Source organism: Ixodes scapularis, unplaced genomic scaffold, assembly GCF_016920785.2.
Source record: "Ixodes scapularis isolate PalLabHiFi unplaced genomic scaffold, ASM1692078v2 PGA_scaffold4__175_contigs__length_147842914, whole genome shotgun sequence".
Lineage (NCBI taxonomy): Eukaryota > Metazoa > Arthropoda > Arachnida > Ixodida > Ixodidae > Ixodes > Ixodes scapularis.
Genome location: NW_024609879.1, coordinates 2,053,425 through 2,067,234, shown reverse-complemented (window position 1 = coordinate 2,067,234; position 13,810 = coordinate 2,053,425). Strand labels below are relative to the sequence as shown.

General features: G+C 43.4%; 1 protein-coding gene across 1 annotated transcript in view; it reads left to right on the top strand.

Annotated features, from left to right (window-relative positions):
- LOC8026823 (ryanodine receptor) overlaps positions 1–13,810 on the top strand; it is a 561,398-nt gene that overhangs the window by 135,992 nt on the left and 411,596 nt on the right. The window contains exons 22-24 of the mRNA XM_040217827.3: positions 1,213–1,423; positions 4,960–5,064; positions 6,130–6,233. Of these exons, the coding sequence (XP_040073761.2) occupies positions 1,213–1,423; positions 4,960–5,064; positions 6,130–6,233 (420 nt within the window). The remainder of the gene's footprint in view (positions 1–1,212; positions 1,424–4,959; positions 5,065–6,129; positions 6,234–13,810) is intronic.

The following is a 13,810-nucleotide window of genomic DNA, read 5'->3' as shown; positions in this document are numbered from 1 at the left end:
CGTGTTTTCAGTAATCGGTGTCCTGCAAGGGTGGTTGGATTTGTTAAAGAAGTTATCGATGCGTTTACGTTCTTAGTGTACTATACTCTCTCGAGTATTTGGCTGCGGTCAACTGAGGGAAGTTCTACCGTCATTTGTTCGATTATCCTTTTCCCGTGCCACTTTATCGGAAAATGTTTGGAGATGGGCCAGGCCAAGACGGCTCCGGCAGTGTTCAGAAAATGGCAATACCTTCAGCTGCGAAGTCGTTTTTCTTTCGCTTGCCTTGCCAGCGAAACTTTGTATGCGAGAAAGGGGAATGATTATTCATGGAAGGATTAACTGCCCTTTGGGTAAAGAACCTGAGGCGGTAGAGAATGCATTTTTGTATAGTTGGAATGCGATATTTCTAGGGTGTATCCTGAAAAAAGACTATAAAAATATATTTGTTTATCTATACACTCAATACGTTTTTCCCCTTGTCAATCAGCATGATTCTGTTCCGTACGATGCGATTATGGTTCTTGCCCCGTTTAGTTTCTGGAAGTCCCATTTGTCTGTGAGACACGCTGAACAACCACCAAAATCTGCAAGTAAATTTTTTATTGAGATGATTTTACAAATCAAAACTGTGTGCGATTACAATCAGGCTATACCCGATTGTGCGAATGTGTTGAAAAGTATACCTCAAACGCAGGAATGTTAACGTACTGCTGTACACTTGTAAATGTGTGGTGAATCGAGAAAGAAAAACCCTTGATAGTCGAGTCGGTAAAGCGCTTTGCTCACAATCTCATGGTTGTGGGTTCAAGTCTTGGCGTAGACTTACTTCTTTGGAGTCTTTGATTTGGCTTTCTGGAGGCATAGCGCTTTTCGGTGTCGGGTTTTTGTTACAGCCGAGCTTGACATGTAGACGTTACAGGCAGATGCTATAGGCAAATGATACAGTAAAGCGTTACAAACCCCCATGAAAATCGAATTAAAAAATGCATTCTGCGTTGACACGTCGTTTCAGTTTGAGAGGGTCTGCTCTGTAAAGTATTCAATATTGAGGACGGAAGAGATGATGCGGGCGACTAGAAACTTGGATGAAAAGTTATGTTTCTTCACTCGTGTCGTCAAACTCGTGGCAGCGAGGAACGTCGTTGTCTTGTTTCACGGTGATGGACCGATGAACCGTTACACTCTGAAGTGAAAAGGCGAGTTTAGACGAGTGTGCTGCGTTGGTCGCAGTTGTCGCTTCCTGCTGGGCGGAGACCAGGGCAAGCTGCGCTACGGTCCCCCGGACGGCCACTCAGCCCTGGTGGAGGCCCTCCTGCCGCAGCAGGTGCTGACCGTGGAGCCCTGCTTTCAGTTTGGAGACGTGCCCAAGGGGGTCCTCTTCGGCCCCGCCGCCATCTCGGACGACGCCGTCTTCGTGCCGGCACCCGTCGACACGTCGGCAGTGAGTGGTCGTTGGCGCCGGGAAGCGAGACGGTTACATAACTCGGCTCTCTTAGAGCCACGAAATAAGCTGCATTTAGTCTAATCACACACCATTCCCTGGTTTCCTTGTGAGCGCCCCTTTTTGTGGCCCAGAGCAGATCAGCTGCAATGGGCCTTTTCCCCTATAGCAAGTGTATATGGTCCGCATGCGGACCAGTGTATCGTAAGCTTAGTTTTTCTGGACTCCTTGGTCGGGTTTTTTTGTGTCCGTCGACAGATCAGTAGTCGACAGACAAAGTAGTCGACAGAAAACCCACGCCCGCCTTATCACCCTTCGCGCGGGCCTTATCTCTTATCATATGGTTTCGACATTTGTTTCAATACGAAAACCACAAAACATGTGTAAATTGCACGCTATAGATTATAATCACGTAGCGCTCCCCGCATGCGGTTTTCGGTAGAAATCGCGGTTGCATATGCTGCCGTGATAACGGCAGAGTTCAAAATGGGGAGTGACGTCGCTGGCCCGGCTAACAATGCGAAGCACATAGCGCTTTCCGCAGGCGTCTCCCGATAAAGATTGTGGTTGCAGAAGCTGCCGCGGCAACGGCGACGTACGCAGTCCTTTATATGTATAAAAAAATGTTTGGTACAGTGTATTTACTTTTCTTTCGTCAATCATTTGGTGTAGGCCCTTTTTCCGTTTACAAACATGAACTGTTGCTTGCGTCCCAAGGAACTTTCGGTCGCACCGAGTATGCAAGCTTTTTGAGCTTGCTTATGTCACTAGTGCTAGAAAGCATAAAGGCTACACGGACAACAAAGTTAAAGATTTATCGAGGGCCCTCGGTTATACAATATTACATCTTGGAGGAGGCAAGTTGGTTTACAAGAATACTCGAAACAATCTAACAGATCTCTCACTCCTTCGTTCTTTTGGCGTTCACCTGGAGAATTGATGAGACACAAGGAAGGCCAGGGTTGGGGATGATTCTAAGAAAAGGTAGTGTGATTTCAGTAGTATGTACCCAAGATGCTAGAACTGTTGCACAGCGACAAGGTCTAGTTAAAGTAGGTCATTAGGGAGACGAACACCTTTCACCTTACCAAATGCAAGTTTATTTAATGGGGTCAGCACAGCATAGACCTACAGCCAAGATTGCGATGTCTGTTTCTCGCAATGAAAGATTGCAAAGCTCGTCACCCGTCGTCGTTTCTGATATATATTTCACCTCTTAGTTGTCGTTTAGTTTAGCATGTTATAAAATTGTCGTAACGCACTCGAACAAAAGCAAAAAGTAGATCGAAGGCTGGAGGACCGCTGAGGCATAAAAGTAACGAGTTAAGTGCACGTCACTGTTAAAAAGTTCCTGACAACTGTTGAATAATGACGATTCTGCCTTGAAATTTGAACATGTTAGAAACATGTTCAAAATTCAATGCATCCAGACTAACGGGACAAAGAGCACAATTTTTAATAACTTCGAATAATTTAGAACCGGGGTCTTCAAACGTTTTGCTTTAGGGGTCGGAGACGGAATCTGCCGTGGCCTTGAGAACCGGAAAATATATGAGTAGATAGAAATAAAATAATATATTAAAAGCTAGAGAGTGGTTTAAGTACAAAAAATCAAGTCAGTTTAAAAATTCCGAAGGAAATTAATAAATACATTTCATTTCGAAGTTCAATATTTAGTTAATTAGGACATACAATTATTGTGAAAAAGAATACTCACTTGGCAAGAATACTCACTTGGAAGTATTCCTGGGCTTTATGTGCCTCCCCAGGAATACTTCCTGGGCACATAAAAGTGCCCAGGAAGTTTAGCTTATTCACGCAGGACAGAGGACTAATGAGACTGGTAGAGTGGACACTTCCGCAAACCCAGTGAAATCTAGAGGCTCAAATATAAATCGAAATGTTTGTATGCTAACGGCTGTTAGAACATTGTCCTTAATCAGAAATGGCCGTCGTGCGAAAGCTACGGTGTTTATCGCGGTACGGTTATTTCTCAATTTGTTTCAGTTTGGATGGTGTCATGAAACTACCACTGTGTGCAAAAGGCGCTTGGTTGATTAAAACTCTTAATAAACTTCACCATATTGTGTTTTCATATGCTGCCTGGGGCATTGGGGCGTGCCGTAGCTGAACATTACGAGGATGTACGAGGCATCGTCAAAACCGCAGCGCGAACAAGTCTCGACTGGGTGAAATCGAACAACAATACAGCGAACTAACGTCTGGAATGTTCAGGCTCCGCACTCATGTGTGTCTTCAAATTCTTCCCTACGAGACACCAAAAGATCCCCATTAGCATGTGGAGCTATTACACACTAAGAGGACGATAGTTATCAAAGTGGTCAGACTGAATTTAGAAAAAGGGAAAACCGCCCGCAAAAAAAGGGACAGACTACATAGAAGTAAACACAGGACAGGCGCTGAACGCAGTACAAGCGGAAATGATTCATTGGTGATGACACTATGCAATAGTTCTGGTACAGGGTAGTAAGCATGTATACATGAGAACTCAAAGGAGTTTCAAGATAGTTAAACATACATCAAACAGGTTTTTAAGAATGATGATTCTGGATGATGACAACGTGCAATATATGTTCTATGTTATTCGCCTCGAGGCCCAGTTTAAATTTATGGGACGTGAACTCTTGGTTATCGAAGGTCCTCTTTGAAGCGCGTAGTGATGCCCTCTGTCCACAATGCGGATGGAGACTAAGCCAACTAGGCATCCACACTAACGGCACAAAGCACGGGCAAGGGTACAGAGCGCGAATTCTTAGCAGTCGATTCCAGTGCACGAGCGCTGCATTGACGCCTCCCATGACTTCCGCCTCGCGTCCGTAGTATTCGTTTTGCTCCAAGTAAGTGCAAAACAGAACGTAGTTGCGATTTTCACCACATGAGTCGTGCCGATCGAATCTCGAGGCGAATATGGCCCAGTACCTAGGAATCAGGGCGGATGAGATGAGTTTGGTGAGCGTCGCGGCGCCATTAGTTTTTGCGCGCTGGTTTTTGTGCCGGAAGCATCGGCGGAAATAAGCAGCGGGCCGGGCGTCATTGAGAGGACCTCAAGCAGCCGCGCGCCGGATCTGGCCCGCGGGCCGGGGTTTAGTGACCCCTGATTTAGAATGATTTTCTTTTTTTGCAACAATCATTTTGTGTGTTTTAGATGAACTTCCTTCATGATTCTAGCACATTGCGGCAAAGTGGTCTCACAGGGACGACTGTTACAGCATGGCAGTGCACATATATTTGTAAAATCATGTGTCCTTTAATAATTCAAATAAAAAGATGGTGACTTCTCTTTTGTATAAAAGTTACAAGTATATTTGGTATTCAGATGTAAAAAGTAAAACGGAAGCTATTGTGTAGTGAACGTGAGAAACGCCTGTAATTTCTCCGTAAGACTGATGACTAAAAGCTGTATGGGACAAAGGAATTAGTGAAGCGAAATTGTAATAGATTTTATTTCACGTTAAATTAAAATTTGATGCTTTGGAATTTAATATTGAACGACCCGCGACATGTTCTCTCACTAGATTGCCCTGCCCAACTACATTGAGTCGGTGAGGGACAAGCTGGCAGAAAACATCCACGAGGTGTGGTCGATGAAGAAGATTGACGCTGGCTGGAGATACGCAGAGGTGAGCCCGCCTTCACTCGTGGGTTTCAGCCCCTTCATGTCGAGCAGGTGCACCGACGACGTACGACCGCGAAAAAGAACTAAGGCAAACGCTGGAATAATTACATCGGTCACGACAAAACGGCTTTACTAATTTAAATATTTAGCTGTCTGTCCGAAAATACCGTGATCTGCGCAGGCAGAAAATTAACTGCTGAGTTAGTTGGCTACAGATGTTAAGGTTATGAAGCCAGGACATGCGCTGACTGGTAACTGTGCTCAGTGGTCCGGGAGTAATGATTTTTTTTAATCTTTCTTCTCGTCCATTAAACGTCAGTTGTAAGAAAGCAGCGAAAGTGTGCAGGCTGAGCTGGTTAGGAAACATCATTATCTCAAATTTGTGACGCGGAGAAAATAAAATAATTGGCAGGGCGTTATATTATTTCTTCCGTGTATCAAAATTTCGATTATGAGTTGTTTGTCAGCTCTCGTCCTGCCTTCTTGTACTAATCATTCTCCTTTTGCGCTGAGTTGGTTTCAACATAGGGCTACCTTGGAAGAGTGCTCGAAGCGATATTATGGACAATTTACACGCTGCGTAATATGTTGTATTTCGCAACCCGCGTGAGAGTAACCCACGTAACCCTCGTAACCCTCACGCGGGTTACGAGGGTTACGCCTGGTTACGCCGACGGCGACGGCGACGCTGCTCAAGCCGGACACGGGCGCTTCAGAGCTGCGCTCTAAAAGTTACAATTTGTTCCAATATTTCGTGAGGAAATGGCGACCGACTGAACCCGCGTGTACAGGGATATAAACGGCAAAGGTTACCGGATATACGCACGCCATTTTTCGCTACTGAAAATCACTGATAGAGTTTGACTCAGATTAGGCTTAGTTCTGAAACCTTATGATCTGATTTTGGACCTCTGGCCCTACATTTGTGTGTAGACTGAGCGTTCGGCGATGGGAAGGGGGGGGGGCTGTAGACACTTCTATTTTACTCCGAAACAGCCTGTATGTTTGATTTATGGGGATGTCCGTGTGGTTTTAAAAGTGTGTTTGCAGCTGTCGTCTCCTCCTGCAGGTCCGGGACGACAACCGCAACGTGCATCCGTGCTTGACGTCCTTCGAGCATCTTCCGCCGGCCGAGAAGAAGTACGACACCACGCTGGCCCTGCAGACGCTCAAGTGAGTCACGGCCGACACCGGGGTGCGGACTGCTTTGGCTGCCGAGAACCACGCCACCTTCCACGGGCCATTGGGTTCAGTTCCCTTGTGTTCGTGACAAAAGTCCTAAGATTGAAATTATTTTGTGTTAAATTTTATTCGTTGGAGTTTCCTCTCTCAGTATAGTCGGCTGGCAATGTCGATATTTGCCAGCCAGGAGAACGCGCGGCCTGTACCGGACCCTGTGCTCACAGCTTGATTTGGCCACCATGTGCGAACGTCGGGTAAAGAGAGTGAAAGAGGCACAAAAAGGGGCGGGGGAGGGATGCAAGGAAAGTTTGCTTAAACAATAAAAATCTGTCAAAAACTGGACATAAGAAAGAAGAAGGTGTTTGATAATTATCCGGGAAGTTCTTCGCTTTTTGAAGCTCTGCCGGGATCGTTAAGAATGAAGACATATAGGGATGCATTTTATGAGATGCACATTATGTGCCGTATGCCATAGTGAGAGTGATATCATTTGGTTTTTAAGTGCACGGCGCCCTGGCTCTCTCTGAAGAGGTGAGAGATTTGGAGGGGGGCGCTCGGCAGCGAAGATGAAAAATGAAAGAACTAAAAGGATTACACTCACAAAGAGGAAGTAAGATGATAGGGGAAAATATCTATTGAAAATTTAATGAAGTACAACTAACCAGCACATTTGGACAACAGGAGCCACAAAGAAAAAATGAGACCCCTTCCCGCGTGACTCCGGCCCAAAGTCTGAACCCTGCCCCCAGTGGGTCTGATATTGGGGTAACACCGGCAAGGCTCGAATAGAAGGAAATTGGCGATTCGCTCGCCGGGGGTAGGAGGTGTGGAGGTTACTGTTTTTAGTTTTTTCCTTCGATCCCCCGAGTGTCTTTCTGGTAAGCAACCCACGGTCTCGTGATAGGCACAGAACTGCGTTGGCTGAGGAGAAAATGGTAGGAAGAAGAAAGAGTGTTTTCTTTTTCTTTTTTTTAGGCTAGGTCGCGCTAGCTACCGCCCGTTATGAAGGCTAGAACCGATAATATCAATTCATTCATCTATTCAACCACGCTCAAATCTTTTTGTGTTTACAAACACAAGCCGTCTCTTGAACCTCAGGCGATTTCCGGCCGCTCTCTTTCGTTAAGCGGGCGGTGCTTGTTTTTGTCACAATTTGTATAACGTTTAATCGCTACAAAAATGACGAAGTTGAATATTTAGCAAGGTCCTTCTGCTGTGTTATTAACATAGTCAAGGTGATTGTTTTTTTTGTTTTTTTATAGGGGTATTCTAAACTCCCCAACAAATTTGTCACTTGCAGGTTCTTTAACTATGCACTAGCAGAATTTTCTGGTGAAATATTTTATAGACTTGGCGGGGATGTAAAGTGCAAGAGCTCACCCGCGGGGCATTTTGCAGAAGAAGTTCTATCAAAACTCGGCCTGTTTCTGAATTTTCTTCTTAAAGCTAGTGGCACATATAAAACGTACTGTGGGTTGCTTCCCGGAGAATATTTATATATGAGCTTGGTACAATGGCATTATGTGCCCTGAAAACGCAAACATCGGAGTGCTTTTCTGGAAGAAAGCCCTGCCATTGCTAGTGCTTAAGAGGGAGGAGGGCGTTTTCCCCGTTTTTTCGGAAGCATGTACTTGTCCCCCCTCCCCCCCCCCCCCCCCCTCGCCTCTTGCATATTTTCTTTTTACATGAATAAGCGCACTGTGTGAGTGCACTCACACAACACTTCCGTGATAACAAGGATTTTATTAGGTCGCTGCCGGAGGCCTTATGGCATCCGGATTGGACGCAGTGTCAGCAGTCAGGTGGGACTCGTCTTTATTTAGTTATGACACCAGTTCAAACGATGAGACAGCGCTCGTTTCCAACAAGTGTTTGTGTGACTACTTTCCGCTGCAGGAAGTGTGGTACGGAGAACTGCTAGGAGCCAGCCGCATAACATTTCTTGTTAAACCTTTAAGTGCCGGGGTTTTTTGTTTCACGCGTGCCCATCGCATATTTTGGTTTCAGTAACACTGTAGCATGCTTTGTCAAGAATATTTATTTTAAAACTATATTGCATGGTCTAAAAGTTATTTCAAGTCTTCATGCCTCCAAACTTTGACATATTCCATGTATTGTACTTTTCGAGGCATGGTTCTATTCAGTGGCACCTCGACCTCAAACCCTGAGGTCACTCTTCTGAGCTGCCTTACTCGGCCTTTTTTTTTTATTCTGAACTGTAACTTCCTTGTTTTCAGAGTCGTAAGATACTGAGCTCGCTAGTAATTTGTGATTTTAATGTTTGTCATTAACCGCGAGGTTAAACAAAAGAAATTCGCCATTCTGTAACAACGAAGGAATACACCGAAACAAAAATTGCCTAAAAGAAACTACCTGTCATAAAAATGTGATACCACAAGATAACACATTGCATTCATGGCTTGTTCATGCATACCGCTGCATAAAGAAAGATAAACAAAAGCCGCCCAGTTTAGATGGACAGGAATAAACAGAAACTGAAACATCGTGGGGACGTGCCGCCAGAGTACACTCGGGCGTGGCGCTCAAAGAGTTAATCACCTAAGAAAGCATATATACATTGTGTGTCCCTCTGAATTTGTTGTGCCTTTTCTGTGTTCTCTTGTATAAACTTAGCTTCGTGCGCAAATCTACTATCAAACGAGCACAGTTCCGTCTCGAGTCGTATTCAATGCCGTTTCAAAATGCCCGGTCTTTCGAGAAAAGGAAATCATGTTTTTGTCACCGCAAAATTTCAATTACACATCTCCGTACGCTCTGTCTCCCCCCAAATACAGTGCTAGCTGTTAGCATCAGATGGTTAAAATTGAAAAATGAGAGGTATTGAAGTCAAAAGTTATACCCGATTATCTGATTTTTTTAATCAAGAAACGACGACCAACGGAGTCCACGAATATCTAGAGTTGAATGTTGAACGCTACCGGAAATGTGCCTCATTTTTAACGCGATAGCCTTATGAAGCTCGTGTCGCGACGGCCTCGGTGTCGTGGCGAGAAATCCGGCGTCGGTGGCGTGCCGCGAAAATCCTCATTGGTCGATTTTCCCTAGCGCGGGAATTTCAAATAACCCACAACGCTTGTGTGAAACGTGACTTCACGCGTGGAATGAAAGTGATTAAAAACTTTACATATAATGCGAAATAAAGGTATTTGTGAAATTACCAGCTGAACAAAAAATAATGAAAACACACATAAAGAATTATGCGTGCACAGCACTGGACTAGAAACCATTTAATAACGCCACTTCTTTCTTCTTAGCTATCAGAATGTAGGTGCTTTTTATCTATTCCTTTCTTCATTCTCTTTTTCAAAGTCGTGCTTCTGTGAACCCTCGCGAGAATACTATCGCCTTGGGTTGCAGTGCATTGGACGGTGCACGAACACATTGGTCCCCCTTTTCCTTGATGGCCAGGACATCCAGCAGTTCCCTGCCGAGCTGTTGCAGATCTCTTGCCTTGATGGCTAGGTCCTACATTCATGCGCGACAATGAGCTGCGAGGTGGCTTGTGGTGGCCAGATTCTTTAAAGAGGCTGCATGCTCTCTTGTTCGGTCGTTTATACATATATTGTATAAATGTATGTATAAATATATGTATATATATGTATAAATGTGTGTATGTATTTATGTATAAATACTTATATAAATGATATACGTCATTTATACATAAGGACCTACTGCAAAGAACAAGAATTACAACGAAACTCATGTGGATAGAATAGAATAGAATAGTTTATTCCAGGTTTCTTTCAAAATACATTTTCCAGAATCGTCTCACTTAAGCTCATGTGTGCTTGTGTGTGAGAACGGGCAGTCCAACTCTACAAGTCTCCCTCCCCCCCCCCCCCCCAAACGCATTACTACAGAAAAAAAAGTGAAACAACAAGAATAAAACAAAAAATAAATTTCAAGAACCCGTGGTGTGTCGTACTGTGGCTCAATAATCATGAACACTTCGCGGATTGAACTTTGCGTCGTGCAATCATATCCGTTACATTCATCCCGCGTAAAAAGAAGAAACACCGCATGCAGCAGTAACTAAAAACGACAAGTAACGCTCAACACGGAAAATGTCTATCCGAGCGAAACAAATTATGAAAAATATATACATATGTAAAAAAGATACCGTAGACGTTGCTCGTGAATTCCGATAATGAAACGCAAAAGCAACAAGAAAATATTCGAAACTAAATGTTCAACAGCAAAGTCATTACAACAAAAACCAACACAAGCAGCGGCCATGAATCAGTAATAAGAAAAAAAAAAAGAAGCGACAAAATTGTTTGACATGAGTCACAAGGCGAGATTATGAATAAAATCCAAGGGCCCACTTCCAAAATCAAATCGAACTGCTTTGACACCATTTCAATATTTCTTTTTTCACACTACGTAACGACTGCATTTCCTGCAAATTGCCAGGAAGTTGGTTAAAGAGATTCGGGATATAATAATTTCTTGATCGTGTTCCATAATTCGTATATACTCTAGGAATATAATATTTCTCGGTCCTCCTAAGCTGTTTTTGTCTAGTTGACTTTGTCTTGTAATCGGTCGTGAAGTAGTTTGACGTGATGATTGTATAGTTCCTTAGATTACCTATCGCCAGAAGATGAAGTTCGATAAGCTGTTCTTCGAATGGGATGTGCTCGAGCCGGGTTCCATAAGTGACGTTCTTTACCATTCTTTTTATCATGTTATCAATTTTTTGCTTTTTGGTGTTCGAACAGAATGCGTAGATTGTTATTCCATGCCTCAATTTTGATTCACCTAACATTTGGTAAACTGTTTTCCTTAATGTGATGTCCGCGTGACTACGAAGTCTCTATAAGTAAGATGAAATCATCCTCAACTGCTTTATTAGGTTATCTGTATGAAAATTCCAGGATAAATGTTCGTCAAAGTAAATTCCTAGGTATTTAGTTGCTGTTGCGTATGGTAGTGGTGAACAGCAACAATTCGTGCATTCCGCTGATTGTAAAAAGATGGGTTTGGTGAGGTGAATACGCTTTTGATGGGTTCTGAAGCACATTAAAGTTGTCTTGTTTTCATTTACAAAAATGTAGTTTTTTACAAACCAGTTCATTATTTGTTTGATGTCTTCTTGTAAAGCGGACGCCGCAGAACTATAATTTTCGTTTGCTAGAACTAAAGCGGTATCGTCTGCATATTGATATATATTTGATATTAAAGGCAAAGAAGCAAAGTCATTCATGTATATATTAGATAGCATTGAGCTTAATACCGATCCCTGGGGTACATCGCAGGTGAGGTTGATGGTGTCACTTCTACTATTGCTAATTCTTACTTTCTGTGTTCGGCTGGTAAAGTAATTTTTGAAAAATCTAAGGAACGGTCCTCGGAATCCCAGACTTTCTAGTTTATCTAGTAGAATATCATGATCTATTGTATCAAACGCTTTAGTTAAGTCTAAAAATAAGGCAAGTACAATTTTATTATTGTCTATCTTCTCATTAATAAAATCCGCTACGTCTTCGAGTAGAAGTGACGTATTTTTATTTTTCCAGAACCCATACTGACAGTTACTTATTAACGAGAATTTGTCGCAGAACGAGGTTATAGTTTTTAAAATAAACCTTTCCATTATCTGATGAATGACTGACAATAACGCAATGGGCCTGTAATTGGATGCAAAGGTTCCTCCCAGCATGGAGATTTTACCTGGCAAAAAAGTAACAACAAGCCAAAATTGATGTCCGCTGCACATATTTGGGGACGTCAACCGGTCACCACAAACCAAAAGAGGTACTTGAGCAGGGCCCCAAGTTTGTGCTACCTCGAAAACTCAAGGGTGTGGACAAGATCATGCTAGTGAGGCAAATTCTGTCCAAAGCGCCAGAGGATAAAAAATCGCAAATCACAAATAAAGGCATTGACTGCCTTACAAAGCTAAAGAGTCCTGCACATCAGAAGATGAGCTTCGGCACAACTGTGCGTGAATTAAGCAAGAAAAATCTAAAGCTATGTGTGTCTGAAAAGGAAGGAGGGTTCGTAGTCCTCGAATAGGTGAAGTACAGTCAAATATCCCCAAAAAGTGATGGATAAGATCTTCATTCACGTGGATGAAAAGAGGACGTTATCAACAAAAAGCTACCTTCAAAATATTACACAAAAACCATCTACACGGTCTCGTCACCAAAATCAAAGAAATAAAAACAAACCATCTGTCAGTCTTTTTTTTTTTTTCACGTAGACGCACAAAATGATATTTCGTTTCGGGCCATTATGACAAAAGGAAGCGCATGGCAAGCATAAGTACGGACCTATCTGGCTAAGAAACTATCTAAAGTTAAAGTAAAAGACCCCTTAAAGATACAGAACACAGAAGACGTTATATCCTTTATACAAGAAAAGGAGCGGATGTTGTTTCGGGTTTCTCAGTCGACATCCAAGATATGTACTATTCCTTACCACACTCGACCTTTCTGAATGTTCTTCGAGAGACCGAGCGACCATTGAAGAGAAAGGTCTCATACCTTTCCAAAGCGCGGCCGGGATGAGCCTGGACAGATTTTTGGAACTGTTACGGGCCTACCCGACAGCGACGGTGGTGCCCACTCAAACCAAGTATATATTCAGATGATCGTTGTTTGCACCGGCTCTCGAGTGGCCCCATACCTCAGAGAATTGTTCCTCGCAGCTTGCGGAGGTACCATTTAAAAACACACAGAAGATTCCAGGATCGAGGTCATTTTCCGGCATGCTACTAAAAACAGAAGTAGAATATCTAAACAAGGGGTGTCATCACCACGTCATAGGTTGCTTTATACAAAATTGTTCGAGTCTTAAGTTCAACCATGAGCTACCCGTAGATAAACCTATCAGGTTCCTCGATCTCGTGTTGGAATTTAAACGGGGACACACGTGATGGAGGTATCAAGCTCAATCCTGCAAAGCGTTCCTGCCATTTGAAAATTCAAAAAGCGTGAAACGTGAGCTTGCTACCCCAGCGCTAACGTCCTTCTTAGACAAGTCATACCCACCTCAGGTTCAGGAAAGTTTTACTGCGCAAATGTCAAGGCTCCTTGGAGCTGGTTGCAGAATCTGAAACTACCTGCAAACAAATTAAGGAACGACCAGAAGGAACCGACCGCACAAGGAAAAAGAACGGAAAACCTATTTTGGCAGCGCCATATTTTCATGGTGCTACTCATTGGTTTAAAAAGATCGCAGGCCGGCAAAGCGTTCAGGTTGTTTGTTCTTCTTCAAGCAACGCATATGCAATGTGTGGCAAAGTGAACAGAGATCAAAGTATAAACAGAGAAATATGATACAGCACATAAAACAAGGCACACTCAATGCCAGAAAGCTGTGGTGTATAACATTCCCTTGGCATGGGAAAAATGCCGCGTCGTCCAGACCTGCAGATGTATAAATGACCGAAAAGAAGGGATGCAGCCTCTTTAAAGAATTCTTCACAACAGGCCACCTCGCAGCTCATTGCTGCGCATGCCAATGCGAAGGAAGAATATCCGACCTAGCCATCGGGGCAAGACATGGACATCTGATCGGCCATGAACTGTTTGGAAGCCTTA